The sequence below is a fragment of the Malaya genurostris genome, chromosome 3 (genome assembly GCF_030247185.1).
Source record: "Malaya genurostris strain Urasoe2022 chromosome 3, Malgen_1.1, whole genome shotgun sequence".
Lineage (NCBI taxonomy): Eukaryota > Metazoa > Arthropoda > Insecta > Diptera > Culicidae > Malaya > Malaya genurostris.
The window spans coordinates 88,855,496-88,878,254 of NC_080572.1; the positions used below are offsets into that span (position 1 = coordinate 88,855,496).

At 38.2% G+C, this 22,759-nt stretch overlaps 1 protein-coding gene across 1 annotated transcript; it reads right to left on the reverse strand.

The window, feature by feature from the left end:
- Positions 1-274: 274 nt before the first annotated feature.
- On the reverse strand, positions 275-21,949 carry LOC131434992 (integral membrane protein GPR180-like). Its single transcript, XM_058602401.1, has 7 exons — positions 21,027-21,949; positions 20,289-20,718; positions 20,080-20,223; positions 19,950-20,020; positions 19,705-19,889; positions 19,539-19,643; positions 275-8,645 (listed from the first exon to the last, which is right to left on the reverse strand). Exons 1-7 carry the CDS (start codon positions 21,527-21,529, stop codon positions 8,407-8,409), a joined length of 1,677 nt encoding a protein of 558 aa, XP_058458384.1. The 5' UTR covers positions 21,530-21,949; the 3' UTR covers positions 275-8,406.
- Positions 21,950-22,759: the final 810 nt, after the last annotated feature.

Here is a 22,759-nt window from a genome sequence, read left to right on the forward strand (position 1 = left end):
TAATCAATAGAAAATGCAGTGATATTTACGATGATTTTGTCCCGGGTCGGCGGTTCAATGCATAGAACTGGACTGGTCTTAAAAGCCAGGCGTCGTATGTTCGAGCTCCGACCTGGAGGATTCTAAGAGTCACTAGAATCGTAGCATCAGCCATGCGATGATTCCTGTACACAATGAATCCGCAAGCGAATTCTGTTGAAACACACAAGGAACATAATGCCAAGGCTTTCAGTGATATTTATGTACGGAACTATCGAAAACATTTTCATTTTCTTACGTTAGGCAAATTATGTATTTATGCGCGAGTCAATAAAATTTCTCTTTCATCCACTCATTTGTTCGTATAAAAACCTGCTTATGTTTTAAATTACCACGATATTATTTTCTATTCTGAGGGTTAGATTATTCTTTGCCTTTATTGCAAAATAGTCTTAAATCACGCTTTTGTTTGCAACGGTCTCGTTTTTGTTTACATTTCCGAAAGAGTTTCACTGAATAACATGTACTGTTCTTTGTTATGTACAATTTTGTGTAGGTACTAATTTCAAACTAATGAAATAACTCGTGTAAAAATTATCACAACGCTAATCTATCGCATTTGTTGCACGTTGCCTGAACCTGTCGTCTTCTGCTTTTCACGGTTTACAGCCAAATGAGTTTTGTTCGATACATCCTTGTTCCTGCGCTAAGGTTCAAATTTTTCCTATCTTTGCTATCCTTACTGTTATTACGTTTCAAATACCAAAAATAAATTACGTTCTCGCATTTGTTGCTATCAGATTCGGTAAAATAGTGGGTTTTATGATTTAGGAAAAAGCTATGCTTTGGTGAAGCTTCTTCGTTTTTTAGTTAGTTTCGTTTTGCTGAGTGGTTGCGTTTGTTTGCTTTTTGTCGCGTAAAGGTACTTAATTTGCATTTGTATGAGTGTTACTTCATTTCATGTGGGAAAATGGCTGAGATTTAGAACACGTGTTTTTTTTTTATTTTTGCTTTCAATAAAGTTACAGACAAGCTACTTGAGCGACAAATCTCCAGAACAAAAAGTTTCAATTATTCTATCGCACAACCGAACAGTGAAAGATTAAGAGGAATTAAGAGGAACATTCAACAGGTAAGGGCCGATTGCATATACAGGGTTGTTACGAAAAATTTCAAAATCAAAACGCGCGAAATCCGCGCGAAGTCGAACACTAAAACACGCGAAATCCGCGCGAAGTTGAAAACTAAAATTCGAGTGAAGCGTTAGACAACTATTTTTATGCAGGTGATACTTTCCGCAGTACTTGAAAATTCACTTAAATATAGTTTAAAAATCTGCATAAGTTTGTCATATGAACACAATAAATAAGTCCGCATACAGCACGTTACTTCGAGAAACCCAATGAAAACGATTTCATTTTTATTCTTCATCTTTTTCGATGCCCTTAGTTAAGGAGCAAGACTTTTTGCAAGCGTATGAGTAATGTCAACAATATGTGCGTAAAAACAAATTCCGGCGCTTATTTTACTGATTTTAATCAATAAATCTTCCATATGGTTGAAAAATAAACCAATCAGTTCATTCTGCTTAAAATTGCAATTCAAGAAAAGTGTCTTAGTCTAGGACTCTTCGGTTTTCCTTAAAACTGCTCGAGAAAAATTGTCTCAGTTAACGCTTACTTCCACTGACACATTTGATTAGCAACAAACACATTCCTATATGGATTTCCTCTTGCAGAATTTTTTTCCGTAGCTTTTATAAGTAAACCCGTAAAATAGGAACCTTTAATTTAACACGCGAAAGGCAATGGAAATGGCATGTTGTCGTAAAACTATTTATTTTTACTACTTTTGTAACAGAAAATATTTAGTTTTGCTTATTTTGTGTAGCGCAATCTAATACAAATGATTTGAAGCAGTGTTGTCAACTTTTTTTATTAAGGGATTAAAATCTATATTCATAAAATGTAAGCAATTTTCCATCAAACGTTGGTGAAAAATTGTTTAAAACTGATATATCATACAAAATGTCAGGCTTAACATGCATTCGAGAATAAATTATTGTTAAAAAAGATTGTTTGAAACTCAATCCTGCAAGTCACTTTAATAAACTCGTTGCACTGCATATATTAATCTATAACATACGTACTGAATAAATTGTACGTAATACACAAGCTAACTTGGTTTATTCTTGATCCTTAATTAATACTCTCTGATGTACGGAAAATGTTACAGTAAAAATAAAAATGCTTACACATTTCATCGAAGATATTTGTTTTTTGTTTCGACATCTTTTTGCTCGGCAAACATTTCCTTCTTGGTAAGAAGAATTTTTAGGTAGACCACATCAGGATGATCTGATTCACTCTTTTTAGTATCAGTTGCAATTATAATAGCGCCTTCTTTTGTTGTCAGATTTCACTCTGAATGTCTGAGGAGGAAATCATCTTTTCTTCTTTTATTTGAATCAGGGAAAAGCCCACTGGAATTAGTTTCTGTCAAATTTGTTCTCCAGCAGGCATAAAAACTCCTCATCTTTTGCATCAATAGATCAAAATCATCCAAATGATACATTTGCTTAAATCTAGTGCTTCTATAGTAACTACATCTAATGAGACAGTAACATAAGAAACGATTTCTTGATAACATTACGTGATAAATGAAAGTCGAAAGAATTGAAACATTTGTTAAATATGCGGAACATGCTAGCAATGAGCTCGTTATATCCATAATTAGTTCTAACATAGGGAATCCGAAGAAAAAAATAGGAAAACTACGACGTCGAATGTCAAATTGTAACAATTGAAAGTTCTATGTGCTCTTTAAAATTTAACTTGCTTTCCAGAACACCCAGGTCCTTAACAGACGATGCGCTTTCGAGAACAGTTTGTGGCATATTATAGTCGAACTTGAATACAGACTTTTTGCTACAAAAAGAGACGACGGAGCATTTAGTGGCATTTAAACAATTTTGAAATATGAAATACGAAAGTCATCAGCGAACGATAGTTTCATACACTTGATCGAAAAATTTAAATCGTTGAGATACAATAAAATTATGAACGGTCCAAGGTGACTTCCTTGAGAAACTCCAGATGTAACAGCACTTGGTGAGGTTGAACAGGCTCCTTTTTTCACTATCATTTCATTACCAGTTAGATATGATCGAAGCCAATTAAAAAATGATCCATTTAATCCCAGTCTACCTAACTTGGAGATCGTTATGTGATGATTTATTTCGTCGAACGCAGCAGGGGAAGTTGAAAGCTTTGGCATGGATCCAAGCTGAGTCTCTGACATGTAGTCAGAGCAACTATGTGTTATAAAATCCAGAACTATAATTTCAAACAGCTTCGATACAGCGCACAAAGCAACAATTCCAAAGTAGTTGGATACTATACCCTTGTTCACATATGATTTCTTCCATATTTCAGGAAAAATTCCAGAACGGAAAGAACAATTGAAAATGTTGGATAGTGGAACCAACTAACTATTAGAACACTTTCTTATCACCACGAATAGAATCCCAGAACTTCTTCGTTTCTTTTATTGTCAGACTTCGCTTCGTAAGCATGTCGTGTAAATTTTGCTTTAAGAATTCGATTTTTATCATACACAAAATTTGTTACCATATTATTGAAGAATCGCATCGCAAATCGCAATCTTTGCATTATTGAATGTATTATCACTGAGACGATATCTTCCATCTGACATCAATATCCTTGGGTGCAAAATGTTGAAATAGCAACTTGTATCACTCGAGATCGAAAAGCATAAAATCGAAATTTTGTCCACTGAAGAAAACATTGGCTAGAACCTCCTTCTAGTAAATTTTAGTTTTATCAAGGGAAAATTCGGCCATCTCGACCAATTGCTGAAACGTTCGCCCATCTTTAATTTTTTAGGGTTTCATAAAACTCACAAGTTTCAAAAATTTGCAAAGAATTTTATGGAATGATGTTTTCTGAAATTCGCGCTAAATCCGCGCCATAGCATCAAAATCTTAGCAGAAACCGCGCCAAATCCGCGAAAATCGCGAAATCCGCGAAAACCGCGAAATCCGCGCGACCGTAACAACCCTGCATATATTTAAAAATTAACAAGACGTAAAACTTCAAACTTGTGCATATCGGTTCGAAACTGGCTCGATTTTCAGTTCAATAACGTTGAAACTAGGTTCGAAACTGGCTCCAAACAAACTTTTTGACAGCAGTTAGAGTGGAAACTAGGTTAGGTTTGGCATCAAGCGAAAACGACATTAATGAACTGTAACAGACACAGAGTAGATTCATCGAAAACTATTTTCATGAAACTGAGACATGAAACATTCTTTGTAATCGCATCACGTAAGAACGGATGGACGGATTTACAAGGTTCTTTTTTGTTTGATTAGTTTTTACCCCCACCGGGTTCTTACATAAAGAAATTTGGAAAACTTGCCGGAAAAGTGGGAAAAATCCATAAAGTTGTTTTATATGGACTATGGAATTTTCCACTGAAAAAGTCGCCAATGATTGTTAGATCTACGATTGATGTTTGGCGCGCAACGAGTTGCATAAGTGTTTGGTCGTCGTAAAAAAGAAAACTAGATCGTTGAAAAAATCGTTTGGCGCGCAACGAATAGTTTTGTGTAGAGATTTCACATGCATACTTGATTCATGTTATTTGTCATTTCGAGCCACGTGCTTAATCGGATATCAAAATTATTGCTTGCCAAATGACTCAATAACGGAATGCATATGACTGTTCTGAAAAACCGCTGTATACAGGAGAAAAAGTTTTGATATCGTTTACCAGTTGATGGATTATGTGTAATGGAGTTAGATAAAGAGTTAGAGTTTAACAAATCAGAAAATTTTTAAATGAATCAATGAAAAGGTTGTTCTGTAGAAGCGCTAATGTCAAACTAATAAATTTTTCTTGCATTTGCTTTCTAATGATTTAGCGCACACAATAAGTGGCAATTAGATATCAATGTTCAATATTATTATCATAATGGATTTATATTGCCATTTTAACAGATCGGCTGAAAAGTTCGTATCGTTTCTATGAGAGGGCGCCACTAGAATTAAATCCATACCATTTTCAGTTAGTACCAACTTTCAAAAGATACGTGTATAAATTTGACAGCTGTCTGATTATTAGTTTGTGAGATATTGCATTTTGAGTGAAGCTACTTTTGTTATTGTGAAAAAAATGAAAAAAAAAGAAATTTCGTGTGTTGATGAAACAATACTTTTTGATGAAAAAAAGTGCCGCCGATACCAAAAAATGGCTTGATGAGTGTTATCCAGACTCTGCATCGGGCGAAGCAACAATTCGTAAGTGGTTTGCAAAATTTCGTACTGGTCATATGAGCACCGAAGACGATGAACGCAGTGGACGTCCAAAAGAGGCTGTTACCGATGAAAACGTGAAAAAAATCCACAAAATGATTTTCAATGACCGTAAAATGAAGTTGATCGAGATAGCTGGCACCCTGAAGATATCAAAGGAACGTGTTGGACATATTATTCACGAATATTTGGATATGAGAAAGCTTTGTGCAAAATGGGTGCCGCGTGAGCTCACAATCGATCAAAAACAACAACGAATTGAGGATTCTGAGCAGTGTTTGGAGCTGTTATATCGAAATAAAATCGATCGTTTCTATGAGAGGGCGCCACTAGAATTAAATCCATACCATTTTCAGTTAGTACCAACTTTCAAAAGATACGTGTATAAATTTGACAGCTGTCTGATTATTAGTTTGTGAGATATTGCATTTTGAGTGAAGCTACTTTTGTTATTGTGAAAAAAATGAAAGAAAAAGAAAAGAAAAATGGACGAAACATGGCACCATCACTTCACTCCGGAGTCCAATCGACAGTCAGCTGAGTGGACTGCACGCGATGAGCCGAACCCAAAGCGTGGAAAGACTCAACAATCGGCCGGTAAGGTTATGGCGTCTGTATTTTGGGATTCGCATGGTATAATTTTCATCGACTACCTTGAAAAGGGAAAAACCATCAACAGTGACTATTATATAGCGTTATTAGAGCGTTTGAAGGACGAAATTTCAAAAAACGGCCTCATTTGAAGAAGAAAAAAGTTTTGTTTCATCAAGACAATGCACCGTGTCACAAGTCGATGAATCTATGCTGAAATTGAACGAATTGGGCTTGGAATTGCTCCCTCATCCACCGTATTCTCCAGATTTGGCCCCCAGTGACTTTTTCCCGTTCTCAGACCTCAAGAGAATGCTCGCTGGTAAAAAATTTAGAAGCAATGAAGAGGTAATCGCTGAAACTGAGGCCTATTTTGAGGCAAAGGACAAATCGTACTACAAAAATGGTATCGAAAAGTTGGAAGATCGCTATAATCGCTGTATCGTCTCTGGTAATTATGTTGAATAATAAAAACGTGTGTTTCTGTGTGTTTCTATTAAACGATACGAACTTTTCAGCCGAACTGTTATATTTGAAATTCTGAGAAGAATGTTCAAATTGGTAAGATCAATACCTGAACAATATCCACCTTATTAGAGCCCTAAAGAACGCGTGGCACTTTTTGGCAACTTGAATATACAGAACAAGTTCTGAGAAAACTTTCTCACTGCTTAAAAACTGTACAAGGAACTGTTTCAAAGTTTATTTTGTTGCGTCGGGCGAACGTTCAAGTATGAGTAATTCTTTAAAGAAAGCGTGATACCTTATATCTATTATGTCGAAGCCATTAGAGAGAGATTCTTTATTGACTCAAAGGACGGGATGACAATCTGCGCTTTTGCTCAATTTTTTCTTACAAAGAAATCAAAAGTGTAAACTATCAACTAGTGCTCTAGTAAAGCTGTTAGGTATCAAACTTCTAAAGTAAACATGTATTAAAATATAGGAAGTTTTGCGTATGATATATCATACGCTAGGACATAATGGGTTAATAGAGGTCATTCTCCTTGACTCAACATAAGTATCACTTTCAGCTCCGTTTGCAAATGTTGAGACCGTGATCCATGTCCAGTCAACGATTGAATCGGAAATTGTTTTCTTTTATCGACATTCAACCGAAGCTTCGAACATCGACAATGACAGAGAACGATACACAATGATTTTAACCTGTTGGTGTTCGTATCTATAGTCGTTTTAGTTTCGCAAGAGGTTCCAGAGTGTAATAAATTTGGTTTATTATATTGTAGACTCTCTTTATCCCCAAACCGCCCAGATTTTCAATATATTGCATGAGAATTGAAATTCGACTAAATTCATCATGCAAATGTGATCAAATTGTTTTCATCTTGTCGTAGGAAAACGAGCGACGTTGGCATTGATACTCTCTTTTGATGAAGTGACAGACGAAAATGTTTCCTCTCTCTTCGTGTGTTTTGAATACAAGCTCAATTTTTTCTGGAGTTTAAAATAATAAGCTTGCTAACGTAAAACGTGACGGTTCGTGATTGCGGTATGCTTCTATCAGTTTGCGATGCTAATAAAACTGATACAAAATTTCAATAAAAAATACTGGGTAATATCAAGTTTTTTTTCTGGAGATAGGTCACTCAATATCATCAAAATGGTTAACAACCTAGTACAAATAGAGCCTAGAAATAGTACGAAAATTGAACAAAAAAGAGTTACACTGAGCGCTATTGAAGAAAGCAAGAAAATGCTGTTCTATTCTAAATATCAGTACAGTAAAAGTTAAATGCACTGTTCGTCGAATCAGTTGAAAGAACCGGTTCCAGTGTCTATCTTCGTTCCGTTAATGGTACTCTCTAGCTAAAAGGCCCTTCCAGCCAGAATCAGACCCAACGAACGCCGGAGGTCTAATGTGGATTACTAAAGAGATCAAACACTGACAAAACGCAGTATCTATTGAAATACTTTCCTCGTTCACTAATTAAGTTTTTGCTACATTCTGAAAGGTTCATATTTGATAAAATCCTATGTACAAATAACATCGTTATCCTTAGCTTGCGGGTAATTGCTATCTTTCCTTCTATATCACACACTTGTTATGCCTTAACTACTGGAAGGTGCCTCACAACGCTTGCGCTACTGGCAAAAAAACGGACAAAATAACTACTGAAGCATCCGGTTGCTCAGCCATCAATCTTCAGCTTCTAGTCTTAAGAGGAGTGCTCTAACAGCTTTGTGCTTACTAATCCGTTTCATAGATTCTTCCTACATATCAACAAGCGACGAAATAATTTGTTTCGGTATGGCACATAGTCTGATTTTTCGTTTTTGTATTTTTTTTCTTCTTCATTTATTATCTATACTTTCACGTGACTTCCGTTCGAAGATTCAATATCAATCCATAATAATAAGAGCAGTTTTGAAAAATTTCATAAAAATCGTTTGACCTAGTATGTACAAAATTCGTTCCGCCCGTGTTGGTCACAGGTGTAAAGTTATACCGTAGATTACTGTTAGAAATACATACACACACTTACAGAATGTTCCGACTGCGGCCGTTAAGCACCAGCGGTTTGCTACCTCCGCTACTCACCACCTGCGGCTGATGGTGATTGGCGCCCCCGTTGTTCAACAGATCATCCGTGCTCAGCACCATGGTTTCGATTTCGTCGTCATTTTCAACGAAGTCATCATCGCAGTCCACCCGCAGTACGTCCGAGTCCCTTTGAACCACGTGCGGTGCCTCGTTGAACTCTTCCAGTTCGTCCATACCTGCAAGAAATACGCGAATTGGTGAGTAAATATTCACTTAATTGTTGTTCAGGCCATTTAGTGTATAATCTGTTCTGTACCAGAAGAAAGGAGCCGCAATTCCATTTGAAACAGCTTCGAAAGTACTCACCATCTGAAGTTCTTAAAAAACCGACATGAAAGACCTTCGATTTCGAAAGTAACTTATTTAATCTGCTTGCCTCATTGAGACTAGACATACTTTACCAATCATTTCGCTCAGACGATCGAAGAGCATTTTTGTAAGCCCTTCGAGCCGACACGAATGCCTCCGACCCATCTCTGCGTCGGTGGTTAGAAACTCTTCTGCATAGTTTCCTTAGTCTAGCAAGTTCAGCATTCCAGCAAGGAGTTCCTAGTAGTAGCTCGCACAATCCGAAGTGGAGAAACCTCTTCATATGCTGCAATTATGAGTGAGTTTGTCTCCTCGACAGCATATTCCAAGTCAATCAATTGGGGTCTCAATTGTTGGGTGGTACCCGTAAAATCTAGTCGCCAAGCCCTCTTCATAGAGGTTCCAGTTTGTCGATTTGGGATTTCGATAAATTTACATTTAGATAAAAAAAGATGTACTTATGATCAGATAACGATGGTTCGAGCTCATCGCCAATTTATCAACTCATGCGAAATTCTACCGGATCAGAGAATCACGTCCAAAACCTCCTCTCTTCCAGATCTCGCAAAAGTCAATAGTCAGACCAACTGTGACAGCACAAATGTCCCGAGTTGTGAACTCAGATATGAGAGATACATAGAGAGCACTATTTGCAAATATGCGAGCATACACGAAGCATTTCACGTGGATTAATCATACCGTTCTTTTCGAAGGCAACGAAGACTGGATTTAATAACTTTCCAACGTAGAAGTTTCCCTGTTGGAAATAAGGTGCTTGAGCCAAAGCTATAAAAGCTTTACCTTTTTGCAAAAGTCTGGATAGATTCATAGTTGCTGTGCGTTTATGCTGAAGATTGGTTTGTGCTACTTTAATTATCATCAGTCAGAATAGTGTCCTCTCCGTCTCCAGCATTTATCATATAACAAATATAGAAAAGTCCAAATATAGCGGCTATAGCGAACCATGGAAGGATTGTTTCTAATGTGGAACACATTTTTGTTTTCTATATAGGTGTGCAAATTAGAAACTCAAGAAAAATACACGTCAGGTTTTGAACAATTACAGCTCAGTCAATTTTGTATCAATTATTAATATCATGTCACCATATGATTGGAAATATTTCTTCGTATTGATTTGGATGTTCATAGTCATGTATTTTTAATTGTATATCATTGAAATGTTGATTATTAGCTAGCAGTGTCGTATTTTGTCTGCAAAAAATCTCCGGTATACCGGATTTCCCTGCCATAGTCGACGGTTTTGAAGAAGTAAGCGATATATCAAAGGGAAAGCATCGCTCCGATTTGTCAATCAATGCAAAGCGAAGCTGCTGGAAGCACGCGAATCTAGAAATATAAGCGAAATTATAGCTAACGTTTCAGTCCTACGCGTAGCATGCTAGAGGTAGGTTGTTGCTAGACAGCAAGACAAAAAGTGCCATAAAACGATTTGAAGCTTTAACTGGTATGCTCTGATCGTGTGTCATGCAAGACCGGATGAAATTTCATGTTATGTCGTATTGCCTGAGAAATTGACAACTACCCCAGGGTAAATTTTGTGTGCATAATATTAATTTCTAATTTATATAAAATGAACTCGATTGATAATGAGAAAAAAAATTATCGCTTCAATCGAAATCGCAGAATGGTAGTAATGGTAGAGAAACGCTATAAAAATAACTGCTTGCATACAAAACTTGAACACAAGCTTGGCGAAGAGAAGCTTAAATATCGATATCCGTATTGCAAGCATGTACATACAATCATATAATTGCATACATTTGGGCTATTGGTGTAATTTCGTCGGATATAAAACAAATAAATATCACGACAAATAGAGTCTATATTCTGGGTTCGCGGGTTCGGTGTTGGTTCCTAATCAATCCAAGCAGACTCTCGTGCATTTGCGGATTCAAAAGTGTGACGATTAATTTAAAAAGTCGATCAATTTTGGTTGCCTTGTTCCACATCAATGGCTCGAACAACCCCATGGGGCTGATCCTTGTAGTTTTTTTATGTTTCAATCAGCGTTGGTGATTGCCGTTAATTTGGCAGAAAGCGGTTCGATATTTCTCTACATTGTATACAACATTTTCAATCTGGTAGAAGATACTACAAGAACTCGCTGCCTCTCAATCCTTGTAGTTTTTTTATGTTTCAATCAGCGTTGGTGATTGCCGTTAATTTGACAGAAAGCGGTTCGATATTTCTCTACATTGTATACAACATTTTCAATCTGGTAGAAGATACTACAAGAACTCGCTGCCTCTCAATGCATGAACCGTGAGAGAATTTTTCTACATTTCTTCGCTCCAATTCATACTCTGAGTAAGTAACGGCCCATAACATAATATATACAGTCTGGCAATGATCGGCGCTGTGTGCAATTTAACAAGCGAGAATCGCAAGTTGACAATTATCCCAGAAACAGGGTGGCAAGTGAATTGCCAATTTCAATTTCCAGGTTTTTTCCCGGTTGTCCCGATTTTCCCGATCACATGTAACTCTGAAATTATAAGATTATACTTAAATAACAATCAATTCACGGACGGATCACGAATTGAAGAGGCTACTGGATTTGGTATATTTAACAATTATGTTTCGACTTCATTTAGGCTTCAAGAACCTGCATCTGCTTATATAGTAGAGTTAACAGAAGTTCATGCTTTCTTGAGTGTAATCGTCACATTATCTCCAAACTATTATTTCCTCTTCACAGATAGTCTGAGTACAATCGAAGCCATTCGCTCAAACGCTGCTGGCAAAAATGAACCGTTTTTCTTGGGCAAAATAAAACAGTGCCTGTACGACATATTGAATAATAGTTATCAAGTCACTATAGTCTGGGTCCCAGCTCATTGCTCCATTCCAGGCAATGAGAGAACCGATACTTTAGCCAAACGTGGTGCTATTGAGGGTGAAATTTATAAAAGAGACCGATTGATTTCAACGAATTCTATAGCGCGCCTCGCCAAAGAACACTTGCCAGCTGGCAAGCTTCTTGGGATAAAGATGATCTGGGTCGGTGGATGCACTCAATTATTCCTAAAATATCGACAAAGGTATGTTCAGGGGACTGGATGTGTGTCGTGACTTCATTCGTGTGATGTCCAGACTCATGTCCAATCACTACACGTTAGATGCACATCTCCTTCGAAATGGACTTTCCGAGACAAATCATTGCGCTTGTGGCGAAGGTTATCGCTATATTGATCATGTCGTTTGGACATGCATGGAATATCGTGATCTCAACTAATAAATTCCTTGCGTACTCAAGGTAGACTATCCACATTCTTGCTTGTCGTGACCTTCCTTACATGAAACTTTTTTATTATTTCATTAAGTCCATTGGAGTTCCAATTTCAATTTTATTTTATGTTAGACTGTTTTCTCTTCCATGATTGATTATAATCTAAAAATCTGCATAAGTTTGTCATAAAAACACAATAAATAGGTCCGCTAACAGCATGTCACTTTGTGAAACCCCATGAATACGAATTCATTTTAATTGTCCATAATTTTTTATGTCCTTAGTTAATGTAAACTCTCTGATGTACGGAAAATGTAACAGTAAAAATAACATTGCTTACAATTTTGTGATTTTGAAAGTAGTTAAACAGATTTCAGCGACGATTTTTTTTTGTTGCTTCAAGATCTTCTTCCTCGGCAAGCTTCTCCTTCCCGGTAAGAAGAATTTTATTGTAGACCATATCAGGATGATTTGTTTTACTCTTTTTAATATCAGTTTCAATTATTTATCGCCTTCTGATTAACTTTTGTTTTCTGAGACAGCGCCTTCTCCTGTTGTCGGATTTTACTCTGAACGTCTTCCCTTTCCTCCACATATTTCAGTCTTTTATTTGGAACAGGGAAAAGCCCACTGGAGATAGTTGCTGCAAACTTGTTCTCCAGCAGGCATAAAACCTCCTCATATTTTGCATCAACAGAGTACAATCATCCAAACCACGTTTGTTAAATATGCGACACATGTTAGCAATGGGCTCCTTATATCCATAAATAGTTCTAGCATAGGTAATCCGAAGAAAAAAATAGGATTGAAGATTACGACGTCGAAATGTCTAATTGTAACAATTGCAGTAGCTAGTAACAATCGATTCGCGACTGAAGTAGGTCTGCCACAAAACTAGTCTTACGGACATCGCGACGGACAGATAATAAATTGAGACCAATCAGCTTGCAGCAGTTATGATAACTCGGTAAATTTAAAGGCTATCTCCATGGAAGACGTCGGAGAGCGAAGCGGACGAATTTGCATTGAATCGCTTCAATGCGTTAGATATCGTTTTGGCAATAATGTGACCAGTTAAAAAAAAAATCTTAATAGCTTAGAGGCTTTGGAGATAGTAAACTCTATGTGTTCCTTGAAATTTAACTTGGAATCCAGAAGAAACATATGTCCTTAACAGACGATGCGCGTTCGAGAACAGATTGTGAAATATTATAATAAAACTTGAATACAAACTTTTAGCGACTAAAAGAGTTGACGAGGATTTATTTCTTTGCTCGACTTCGCTACATTTAGATTGCAAGTGGAAGGTAATCTGTGATCCCCACGGTAGCGATCACTTGCCGATCATAGTTTCTATCACCAACCGTGTAAGATCACCGGAAACAATCAATGTTTCGTACGATTTCACACGAAACATTGATTAGAAAAGTTACGCGAGCTCGATATCTGAGAAACTAGAAACATCACATCACAGGAGCTTCCTCCGGAGAAAGAGTATACATTTTTGGCTTGTTTGATTCTCGACACCGCAATTCAAGCTCAGACGAAACGAGTACCCAACCCATGGTAGGACAAAGAGTGCTCAGAGCTGAAAACGAAAAAAGCTTCAGCCTTCATCTCGTTTAGAAGGAACGGAACCCCAGATAATTATCGGAAATACGCGGCGTTAGAATTTCAAATGAAAAGTCTGATTAAAGCTAAGAAACGCGGTTACTGGCGAAGGTTTGTTGACGGATTAACGAGAGAAACATCAATGAGCACTCTTTGGAATACGGCCCGTCTCATGCGCAACCGAAATCACGCGAACGAAAGCAAGGAATATTCTAACCGCTGGATATTCGATTTCGCTAAAAAAGTATGTCCCGATTCTGTTCCGGAACAGAAGATATCCCGCTTCGCGACATTGAATACAAACGAACACCGTTTTCGATGGTAGAGTTCTCACTTGAGCTCTTGTCGTGTAACAATAGAGCCCCGGGGTTAGACAGAATTAAATTAAACTTGTTGAAAAATCTGCCTGACTCTGACAAAAGGCGCTTGTTGAATTTATTCAACAAGTTCCTCGAGGGTAATATTGTTCCACACGAATGGAGACGAGTGAGAGTGATCGCCATTCAAAAATCTGGGAAACCAGCCTCCGATCACAATGCGTATCGGCTGATTACTATGCTTTCCTGTATTCGGAAATTGTTGGAGAAAATGATTCTCTTCCGTCTAGACAATTGGGTCGAAACAAATGGATTGCTTTCAGGTGCACAATTTGGGTTCCCCGGGGGCAAAGGAACGAACGATTGTCTAGCGTTGCTCTCAACAGAAATTCAAATGGCATTTGCTCGTAAAGAATAAACGGAGAAAACTGAGCTGGTTGTATTTTAAAGGGAAGCGAGAACCAGCACAACTACAGCTTCAACTAAGGGGTGAAACCATAGCTCAGACCTTCACATTTAACCGTTGTGCACTCGAAAAAAAAAACACCTTTAACCACCCGAATGGGTACCCGGGTACCCATTTTTTTAAATCGCTGTAAGTTGAGCATTTTTCAACCGATTGAAGTAATTTTAGCACTGTTGGATTCAGGAACTTAAGCTCTTTGGGATTGGTACCCATAAAGATGGACATGGTGCTCCTGGTTCCCAGGAACCCGGATATCCTAAATGAGTTCCGACATCGAGGCATTTATACACGGATTTCACGTATTTTTGTAATCTTATCTAAGAATTGCTATATGAAATCAAGTGCTATGCTGAGTTGTTATGTTTATATATTTCAGGGGGCATCCGTTATGTACGTAACATAAAATTTTGAATTTTTCTACCACTCCTTTCCCCCTTTGTCGAGCATTTCTCAATCTTTTCACCATGTATTGTCACGTATTTTTGAAACCTCTCCCCCCTAAACGCGTGACGTACTTTATGTATGTTCCCTTATATACTTCACTTTCTTATCTTCAGTTTGAAAATTATTATGTACTTCAGGCCTATTGCGAGGAGCACGCAATACCAAATTTTGTGTTATGTATGCAATGTAATTAAATGCAATCAAAATTAGTGAAAGCAGTAGTAAATTTCAGGTAATAAAAATATAAGGAGTGTAATGAAAATGTAACAAAAACAATAAATTTTGAAATTGAACATGTAATCAATTCGGTCTGCGTGCCCCTCGGCCTCAGGCGATGTAAATATGTATAAGTGAGATGTCCTGCAACAGTTGGCAGCGTTGTGTATTCTACATATGTTTCATTTTGGTACGGCCTTTCTCAAATAGCTGGTTTGGAAAAGTTTCAAATTAGTAAATGACATTTATGGTGGAAAACACAAGTGTCGGAACATTCTACGGAAATCCGGATTAACGGGAACCAGAAGAACCTACTACAGCAATATACACGGCCATCGAAAAGTGGATAAATTTCTGAATTTACCCGTACTGAAAAAATTCAAATCGGATGGAATTTGCCTTAGTTACAAGCATTTTTATTTGTGGGTACCCGGGTACCCATTCGGGTGTTTACGTAATAAAAAAAATTTGAGCCCCCCCATTCGACCCCCCTTACTGTAAAATGAAAAGTCAAAGCATGAGAAGTTATGGTCCAACTAGTTCTTGGAATTGACCGAATTGCAGAATCTTAGTTTAAACCTAACTCAGAAATTTCTTATTTTGAAATTCGAAAAGGTACCCGGGTACCCATTCGAGTGCATAAGGGTTAAATATCTCGGGGTCTGGTTCGACTCCAAAGGTACCTGGGGATGTCACATTAGGTATCTGAAACGAAAATTCCGTAGAATCGATTTATGATAGTTAGAAGAACCGTAAAATTCACTATCATGCCCGTTTTGCTCTAATTCCTCTTTTTCTGACTTTACTTCGAAAACTAACTGTGAACTCTGGAAAAAATTGAATTCGACCAATCGGAAGGTATTCCTGACATGTTCATGAGTTAAATAAATGGATTGTTTTTAATAAGACTGATCGCAAATAACTGTATTCTGTTTTACCCCCGGTCATCTTCTTCCATGAATTTACAGAACAAAAAGTTCTACTGATGGGTGTTTGGACCAATTAAGGTTAAACAAGACAGTTCTATGTTTCGCATATAACCTCAAAGAATAATTTACAGATAGTCTCCATGATCGCATGCTTCGTGCTACATCGTTTTACCCCAATTTTCCCACAAATATAATTTTATGTTAAATTCAGATTTACAGTCCCGAAGCAGATCCAATATGACCTACCAATATCGTTTAATATTACGTATAAAACTTCAGTGATCCAAGTACACATAATGGGAATGACAGTACTAATCCGTTTAACCCTCTTTACCCCAATGTATGTCATAAGAACTTTCTTTCGCATACCGAGAGCAGGCTGATTTGAAGAAAGGCCTAAAACTAAGATTACAAATGGATTCAATGACCGCACGAATCTTGTTATACCGTTTTACCTATTTTTTTAAATTGAGCCTCAGTTTTTTTTAATTTAGCCTTTCGATTTACAATTCGGAAGTAGATCCAATACGAACTATCAATATTGGTTCGTATTACGTACAAAACATCTGTGATCCAACTAAACACAATGGGAATGGCAGTACTAGCCTGTTTAATCCGTTTTACCCCAATTTATATCAAAATTTGGATTGTAGATCATATTTCAACTGAATATTATAACGATAAAAGAAATGGGGTAAAACGGTACAACGAGTTTGCTGTTGTCATTAAAATTATATGCAATCGTTTTTTTAGACATTTTTACATCAGAAACACTCTATTCGCCCTTCTGCAAGTTCGTCGGTTTTATGTTATATAGTTGAGTTTGAATATAATGCAGTATAAAAAGAGAACTTGGGGTAAAATGAACATAATGGCGTTTCGTGCGGCCCTTTTAATACATTGAATCGATTTTACTGATCATTTTACACCGAAAAAGTAGTCAGCTGTATCATCCCTCCAAAAAAAATCGTCGCGTTTGATCCATTTTTCCCCACTGTGCACACTAAAGACTGTTACAGAAAGTATGGACGCAACCAAAAACCGCTGCCATTTCGCAATGGTTCAGAACCTGTCAATTTTTATGGCTGCGTCCTGTTGTTTACACTCTTCTCTAACCACTTGTGCAGTTGTTTATTCGTTTTCATTAGTTTGTTTCGAAATGCGTTGACTTTCAGCAGAACAACGTCGAAAAATTGTGTACAAATGGTGCACAGAGCGCGGACTGTCACTGAGAAAGATAGCAAAAATGGAAGGAGTAAGTGAAAAAGCCGTGCGAAATGCAATCAGGAAGTTCGGTGAGGATAACACCTTTGAGGATAAACCGAAAACGGGTCGAAAAAAAGGTTCTGCGTATACTGAAGGCGTTAGAGCAAAAGAAGGAGGTTCCAGTTCGGGATGTGGCCAAAAAAGTGGGCACTTTGAAGTCAAATGTTCTTCGTGCTAAAGAACGTTTAAATCTTCGAAGGTATAAGAAGCAGAAACAACCAAAACGTAGTCCGAAACAAGAAGCATCGGTCAGGCCGAGGGTTCGAAAGCTGCACAATACGATTCTTGCTGGAAATTTGAACTGCATAATCATGGACGACGAAACATACGTGAAACTCGATTACAGATCCTTGTCGGGACCACAGTATTATACGGTGCGAGAAGGGCAAGCGCTAAACAGTCCGAGACATCGATTGAAGTCGAAAAATTTGGTAAGAAAGCTATGGTCTGGCAAGCAATTTGTAGCTGCGGTAAGATTTCGAAACCCTTCATCACCACTGCTAAAGCCGGGTATAAATAAACGATATAAAAAAAAATCACCACTGCTTCAATGAATAGCGAAATATACATCGAGGAATGTTTACAAAAAACGACTTCTACCCATGATTCGAAGCCACAAGGATCCTGTTATCTTCTGGCCAGATCTTGCTTCTTGCCACTACTCGAAATCAAAGGTAGAATGGTATACACTGAGGTATTTTTATACGGTTTTTATGCGACTTTTTTATGTGAATTTTCAGAGTTATGCGGTTTTTTTTATGTGAAGTTTTAGAGCTATGCGGTTTTTTTATGCGAATTTTCAGAGTTATGCGGTTTCCCTTCTGCGGTTTTTTATGCGAAGTTTCAGAGTTATGTGGTTTTTTTATGCGAATTTTAAGAGTTATGCGGTTTTTTTTATGCGGTACGTAAACTCGCTTAAAAAAGATGTCACTTTCGTCCCAAAAAACATGAATCCACCAAATTGCCCACAACTTCGACTAATTGAGGAATTTTGGGCATTAACGAAGGCACATCTTAGGAAACATGTCTCGGCAGCCGAAACCATTCAACAGTTTGAAAAAGATTGGAAAAAGTGTCAAAACTTATCTAACACTTGTGAATTATTTACAGCGAAATCAAAGTGCGTCCATACTTTCTGGAATCGGTGCGATTACTAAATCAAAATTATTCAAAGTTTGCACCAAGGAATTTGCAAGAGAGATAATTAGTCAATCTAAATGACTGAAGGTTAGCTGTGTTTTTTCCGATGATGTGGAACTAATTGCGAAAATCAATGGGTTGTATGAAACTGTTAGCTATTGTTATCTCAGTCCTATGTCAAATTTTTAGAAAATCTATCTCATTACCAAACATTCTCATTCTACTGATGTATCAGCACAAAACAGTACCTTAAGAAATTGTTATTATTATTTAAAAAAATCAGCTACCGAGGATTGCACAGCTGAGACCGGTAAGCCAAGTTTTTCAGTAATAAAAACGTTTCATTTCAACGGTACCTTGAGGTACTGCTGTCAACAAATGTTTTCTGTGCTGATCAGTGTGGTAAAACTTCATTTTCAATCGAATAATATAAGATGAAAATCAAATTTATGGCCACTGACCGTCAGCATATCCCTACTAATTCATTTGACTTTTGCTACCATTTTCAAGTGAAGCTCCCGGAATTCATCGTCAGTTGAATAATCGTACCTAGTCATTTGAAGTTTTGCTTGCTCAGTTTCAAGTTCCAAGTAGTATAGCTGCTTCAGTGTCTTCGCTCTTGGTAGTAAACAGATTCGAACGAATAGAATTATAAATGGAGTAAAGTATTAAAAATGAAAACTGAAGGAGGAAACTATTTATTTATGTGTATTCTGTGATTGATATTTCAGCTATCTGGTTTGTCTTTCATCTATTATCTTGAACCAATTCGAATGTCTACATGAACCTCATTTGAAAGCCGCTCTCACACTATTGAAAGAGATATTTTGTTACTTCAAGAGATCAACTGACGGTGGTTAAACTGAGCCTCGATTGAAGAGAAACGAGTAATGAACTGAATGCTGCCCGTAAGGGCCGTCAGCAAACATTGTGTGTGTCACAGAGTGAAGTTTACTGTATTAGAGAGATCGTCAATGTGTTCCACATTCAGTTTCAATTGAATTGAATGAAGTTTTACTGCACTGGTGCTGATACACCAGTAGAATGAAAAGTTTCGGTAATTCACTCATTTTCAGTGTCAGCTGTAAAATGAGAGATTAAAAGTAGCCCAAGTAACTTACCGACATAGTTAATACCCGTCAGCAGCAGATATTGGCCGGCCCGATTCGGCCACAATAGACCCATCATTACGCAGTATGCAAGACAGTCTGCTGAATTGGTTATTCCTGAAACAGGGTCGGGTCAGTTTTGCAATCACACTTTTTTGACGATAAACTTGCAACTTACCTAGCAACAACTTATATCGCCACAGTGGATTAACGTTAACTGCAATTATGGCCACTATTGGCAAATAAATGAACCACACTAGACTTGAGGCTCCGAAATGCAGTAGGAAATCCAACTTCTGAGTGGAATGCTCGTACTTCATCGTTGTTCGTAGCTCCCACAGAAACCACAACATCATAGTGGACCTGGAAAAGATTTCGATTAAACGCTGGCGTTATTTCAAACGAAACTGCGACCGGCAGTACCTGCAGGCGAGCACCAACCATCCGGGCCACGTTTGATATTCGTCGATGTCGGATATTATGTCGACCTCAGTCTGTAATTATCAGTTTAGAATATCCCAAGTTAGTAGTAAAGCTATATTTAGAAACCTACCCTATTCCATATGTACAAGAGCACGTGAATAGCACAGTAAGGAATCCAAATAACCATCAGTAAGATCCAGCTGCTGACAGAAATTTGCATTCGTGTGACTGCCCAGCCTTTCGCCAACAGAAGTAATATCAGCATGAATGAAGTCTAAAAGTATGGAAAATAATTTTTCAGATGACAAACTACATCAAAAGCTCAACAAACGTTCATACCCTGCTGAAAATATCAAAAATATCTCCCGTAATCGCCAACCTCTCGTTACCCACACCGTTCATCGCATATCGAACGGTGTGAATCAACAGCAGACACACGCTGATGAATTCCAGAGCTAGACTGATGGTGAACAGTCTCGTAACGGGATGTTTCTGCAGTCGCACGGCGTAGATTTGCATCGGTACCATCACCAAGTATATAACGAAAAATATCAGATACATTTCCAGCGTGTTCTGCTGATCAAAGGAAAAATGGAACAGCAGCGGGTTGAAAAAGGACAGACTCTGCCGATTCGGGTTCCCATTAACCAGCTGAATGTCGTAGTCGATCTGGGGTAGTGCGTCCGGGTGATACTTTCGATAGTCGTAATAGTGCCACTGACAGGTAGTGACATTCTGATAGCAGGATACCAGGGAGACATACCAGAATCTGCGAAAGATAATTTGTGTACTCTTACTATTAACTTCAAACACTTAACAAAACCAATAACTACAATGAATGACATTCACGCAAATATAATGCAGGAATTTGCGACACGTTCTTGAAAATGATCCGATTACGCACATCATAAACGCAATCGCTCTAGATGACCGAGCGACCGATACCATGCTTATCACAGACGTGAGAACAGGTTTTTCGCGTAGTGCATCTACCAACACAGATCAAAGTGAAGCAGTTAGTCAGTCTTAACTGCCAGCTACAAACAAAGCCTTACTAACAAATTACAAGTCACTCACCTCGGCACGTTAGGGTCACTAATCACGTAGGTGAACTGGCTGCCTGCTACAACATTGGTCGGATTGTCTTCGTCCGAGCAAAGCTTTCCCTTTTCGCAGGGCACCCTTCGTAGGTAATCTGCTTCCGCTGCCTTGTTGCATCCGCGGTTGAAGGCCACCTTATCTAATTTGTCGAACATTCGCTGACACGCCACTTCCCGATTGTAGTTGTTCCTGTTGGCGTAGTATTCCAGAAAATTGTGCTTGTCCAGCACTGCCAGCGTAATTGGCACCGAGAAGTTCCAGTGCGACGTAATGTTCCCGTAGATATACCCGAATGTGTCGGATTCCGTATTTTTCTGCGAATGCTTTTCCGTTTTTTGGAAGCCAAATTTGATCAGGAAACGAAAAAATCCGTCCACTGGAAAGGAACCGGATAGATGGGCACCGTCGGATGGCTGATGGCCAGTTAACACCATCAGTAATACCAGCGTTAGCACTCGCATTCCTCGTTTCACGAACATAGTCGCTGTTGTTAGAAATCCTGAGGCACTTGCTCCACTTGCCTTTTGTGCAGATGCTGCCCTAGTTTTACTTTCACTTTTCTAAAGGTATCTGCAAAATCCTGCAAGGGCGCGTTTCGCCACCCCCTTTTTTCCACCCACCACACAAAATAAAAAAGACTTAAGTGGTTCGTTCACTAATCCTCGACATTAGGTGGCGGTCGCTAATCTGTAGTTATTTCAGTACGATTCTTCAGTATAACATGACCCATTTGAACAAATTCGGTACCCGTTTTGGAAGCATCTAAAACAAGCACTTTTTAGTAAACTGTCGTGTTGGAATTTTCATAAAAGCACAGAATGTTGAATTGAAACTGTTTGGGGAAGCAAAATATGAATGAATGTAGTTTTACAACGCGACAAACACGAAAGTCGTAACAAAAGAAAATCTGAGATAATTGTCATTTGAGACAACAGAATGAACTATTTGAGCACAGTGGAGTAGTTCGAAGAGTGTTTACAGATGGGGGCATTCTAACTCACGTCAATCCCGCCTTTAGCAGAACTCGATAATTTACTTTTCTGACAGCGCACTCACAACCACAACATGAGATTGGTTTGTTTGCATTAGGAAATGCAAAAAAAAAACGATTCAGACGATCAATCAACTTCGGTCGACGCCAAGATTATTTTAAAAATTTCTTCAGCCGGATATTATTCATGTACCGGACGTCAAAACGTTCCGTGTCGTAGATGTTGTGTGTCTCTATAAGAATTGTTAACAATTAATGTTGTCGTTCAATAACCGTTCCCGAATACGACCGAATGCTGCATGATGAGCTTCAAATCCGCGGCTTCGATATCGTAGCACTGCAAGAACTTTGTTGGATCGGACAGAAGGTGTGGAAAAGTGGACATCGAGCGACTACCTTCTACCAGAGCTGTGGCACAATCAGCGTTCTAGGAACGGGATTTGTAGTGTTGGGCAAGATGCGCCAGCGCGTAATTGGGTGGCAACCAATCAGTGATGGGATGTGCGTATTGACGATCAAACGTCGTTTCGTCAATTACAGCATCATCAACGTGCACTGCCCACATAAGACGAGAAACGATGGCGAGAAGGAAGCATTTTACGTGCAGCTGTAAAGAACCTATGACCAAATACAAATTATAATACGGAATGCTTCGACAAATTTTCAAAGGCACATTTTACATCCTGAGGTACACTATCGTGATACACTGTCAGAATGA

What these genes read in the sequence shown, in the direction of transcription:
- LOC131434992 (XM_058602401.1), bottom strand. Translation starts at nt 21,529, where the DNA reads ATGTTCGTGAAACGAGGAATGCGAGTGCTAACGCTGGTATTACTGATG. An exon ending in AGTGACCCTAACGTGCCGAG is followed by an intron (nt 20,719 to 21,026) that starts GTGAGTGACTTG and finishes TATCTTTCGCAG; the next exon opens with ATTCTGGTATGTCTCCCTGG. An exon ending in TCTTGTACATATGGAATAGG is followed by an intron (nt 20,021 to 20,079) that starts GTAGGTTTCTAA and finishes TGATAATTACAG; the next exon opens with ACTGAGGTCGACATAATATC.